Genomic DNA, 3,379 nt, shown 5'->3' with positions numbered 1-3,379 from the left:
AACGCAGCATTAAGGCCAGCGCTGGGAACCTAAGGTCCTTCTCCCTCCATGCTCGGGTTGGACGGCTCCCATCCTTCTCTTCAAAGGTCTACAGACGGTTCCTCTGACCTGATGCTCGTTTGTCCAATCAGACGAAGGAAAAACCAAACTGATAATCAATCAGCACAATCTTCCTCTTTTAAGGCTGTGAATATTAATGCAAATTTGTTTTAGGTTGGATATTTTTTTGTTTTTTTTAAACATTCACAACAATAGATTTTTTGGTGGATTGTGTAGAAGATCTAAAGGAGACATTTGGAAGAAGGCTGAAGCAGAGCTAAATGTTGAAGAAGAGCAGCTGCAAAGACTTCCTGGATCCTCGGCTCCTCCTCTTCACAGGAACATCACTAATGCTGCCGCCATGAGGTCCTCATGATTTCCCAGGATTACTGGAACAGCGCATTGCGTTCCAGTGTTTTCGTGCTGGTAGAGCAGAGAAATGTGGGTTAGCCCTTCTCCCTAACCCTCCAGGGATTCTCCTGACCTGCTGCTTCATCATCAGCTGATTCTAAAGTACGGAATCAGGAAAGCTTGATGGAAAGGGAACAATCCGCTAAAAAGTTTTACGCTTTAGGTGGTTTTTGGCTTTGTGAAAAAGGAGCAACACAGAAAACGGGATCAACTCTGAGATGGCAGTCTGTCTTTAGTTTAGTGGATATTTGTTTCCAGCTCTGTGGAGGCTGCAAACCCACCAGAGAGCGTTTAACGAAGTTGCATTCGCCACACAGAATCCTTATACTGCTCTCCACCATGTTGAAAGGTCAAAGTTCACCACATCTCAGCAACTCCAGCATCATAACATTCTTTCCAGCTTTCTAGTGGAGATGGCATCATGAGTGGGTGTTCATGTGAAACATTAGTTTCTGGTTTTTACCAGAAATGAAAGCCGTCCTTGATAACGCTGCAGAAACACGGAGCATCAGGTGTTAGCAGGAGCCTGAACTCTCGTCTCCTAATCAGAACAATCTATTGAAAATAATAATAACTCGTAAAAACCATTAAATGATTTATTTAGCAGCAGATCTCTGTCCTCTAAAGTCTGCTGGTTAATGACTTCATTTTTCCTTAGATAGAAACTTTGAATCAATCTGACTGGATGATCTGGTGAACTGGAAAGTGACCTGAGAGGACATGATGTGAGCTATAGAAATACACTGAATAGAATTTCTGATAATCACATTGATTTATGTTGCCTTACAGAAACCTGGCTGCAGCAAGAGGATTATGTGAGCATAAATGAGGCAACTCCTTCTAGTTATTTTAATTTTCACATCCCCAGAAGTTCTTGGTGAGGAGGAGGAGTGGCGGCCATCTTTCAGTCTGAATCACTGATTACTCCAAAGGCAGTGCTATAGAAATACACTGAATAGAATTAAATGGACCCAGAGGGACAGATTGTTGAAAGACTCAGAACATGAACAAGGTTTTCTGAGAGTCGTGATCATTTTATGGAATCAACTAATTAATAATGATCACTGTGTCAGAGATCAGCTTCCCCTCCTGAGACGACCTGAGATCACCCACTGATCTTTGTTCCTTTATCGTTCTTCAACCTTTTCAGTTGTTTTAATGACAATGAATAACAGGTGAGAGCGAACCTGTTCCATCAGTGACCAACCTTTGCTGATTGAAGCATCAAACCAACCATGAACCTTCTGGAAACAGCACAGACACCTGAAGCCATCATTCAGGTGTGGTTCACCTGTTCCTACATCAGAGGGAAAACTCACCTTGATGTTCTTCAGCAGGAACGGTTCTTTGCAGTATTTGCAGTTCAGCGTCCTCTCTGGACACTCCCTCTCATTGTGGCGCTCCTGTTCATTGGCCCTCATCAGCTCCTTACATGACGGACACATGATGATGATGAAGTCACAGCTGCCCTCATGGTTGGCCTGCAGGTCAACATCATCGGCAGGTTCTTACAACTTCACAAACTCCCTGGATTTTCTGCTAGTCTTTGGTTCGTTAAAGCAGAGATCATCAGGCTTCACTAGCAGCCCTGGAACTTAGAGCAGAGAAATGATCTGAAGCCGTTTCCTTCATAGAGGAAGCAGCTTTCAGAGAAGAAGGGAAACGTTCCACCAAACCAACATAATTAATGAGATTCTGTCTCATTATCAATAATTATCTCACAAATGTGAAAAAAACAGGCTGCTCAGTGGGGAGCACTGCTGCCTAGCAACAGGAAGGTTCTGGGTTCGATTCCAGATGGGGAGGTTCTAGAGTCTTCCAGCTGCTGGGAGGCTGGGTTGGTAGTACTGGTTAGCAGTACTGGTTAGCAGTACTGGTTAACAGTACTGGCTGGTAGTACTGGTTAACAGTACAGGCTGGTAGTACTGGTTAGCAATACTGGTTGGTAGTACTGGTTGGCAGTACAGGTTGGTAGTACTGGTTGGTAGTACTGGTTGGCAGTACAGGTTGGCAGTACTGGTTGGTAGTACTGGTTGGCAGTACTGGTTGGCAGTACTGGTTAGCAATACTGGTTGGTAGTACTGGTTAGCAATACTGGTTGGTAGTACTGGTTAGCAGTACTGGTTGGTAGTACTGGTTGGCAGTACAGGTTGGTAGTACTGGTTGGTAGTACAGGTTGGCAGTACTGGTTGGTAGTACAGGTTGGCAGTACAGGTTAGCAATACTGGTTGGTAGTACTGGTTAGCAATACTGGTTGGTAGTACTGGTTAGCGATACTGGTTGGTAGTACAGGTTGGCAGTACAGGTTGGCAGTACTGGTTGGCAGTACTGGTTAGCAGTACTGGTTAGCAGTACTGGTTAGCAGTACTGGTTGGTAGTACTGGTTGGCAGCACTGGTTGGTAGTACTGGTTGGTAGTACTGGTTAACAGTACTGGTTGGCAGTACAGGTTGGTAGTACTGGTTGGCAGTACTGGTTAGCAGTACTGGTTGGTAGTACTGGTTGGCAGTACTGGTTGGTAGTACTGGTTGGTAGTACTGGTTAACAGTACTGGTTGGCAGTACTGGTTGGTAGTACAGGTTGGCAGTACAGGTTAGCAATACTGGTTGGTAGTACTGGTTAGCAATACTGGTTGGTAGTACTGGTTAGCGATACTGGTTGGTAGTACAGGTTGGCAGTACAGGTTGGCAGTACTGGTTGGCAGTACTGGTTAGCAGTACTGGTTAGCAGTACTGGTTAGCAGTACTGGTTGGTAGTACTGGTTGGCAGCACTGGTTGGTAGTACTGGTTGGTAGTACTGGTTAACAGTACTGGTTGGCAGTACAGGTTGGTAGTACTGGTTGGCAGTACTGGTTAGCAGTACTGGTTGGTAGTACTGGTTGGCAGTACTGGTTGGTAGTACTGGTTGGTAGTACTGGTTAACAGTACTG

General features: G+C 44.9%; 1 protein-coding gene across 1 annotated transcript in view; it reads right to left on the bottom strand.

Annotated features, from left to right (window-relative positions):
• LOC107103870 (TNF receptor-associated factor 2-like) overlaps nt 1-1,957 on the bottom strand; it is a gene marked incomplete at its 5' end in the record, with an annotated part of 9,888 nt that extends 7,931 nt beyond the window's left edge. The window contains one exon of the mRNA XM_015403713.1: nt 1,770-1,957. Coding sequence (XP_015259199.1) covers nt 1,770-1,957 — 188 coding nt within the window. The remainder of the gene's footprint in view (nt 1-1,769) is intronic.
• Nucleotides 1,958-3,379: the final 1,422 nt, after the last annotated feature.

Source organism: Cyprinodon variegatus, unplaced genomic scaffold (assembly GCF_000732505.1).
Source record: "Cyprinodon variegatus isolate N-32 unplaced genomic scaffold, C_variegatus-1.0 Scaffold1549, whole genome shotgun sequence".
Classification (NCBI taxonomy): domain Eukaryota; kingdom Metazoa; phylum Chordata; class Actinopteri; order Cyprinodontiformes; family Cyprinodontidae; genus Cyprinodon; species Cyprinodon variegatus.
The sequence above is the reverse complement of the archived record's forward strand: the minus strand, read 5'-3'. Positions and strand labels throughout refer to the sequence as shown.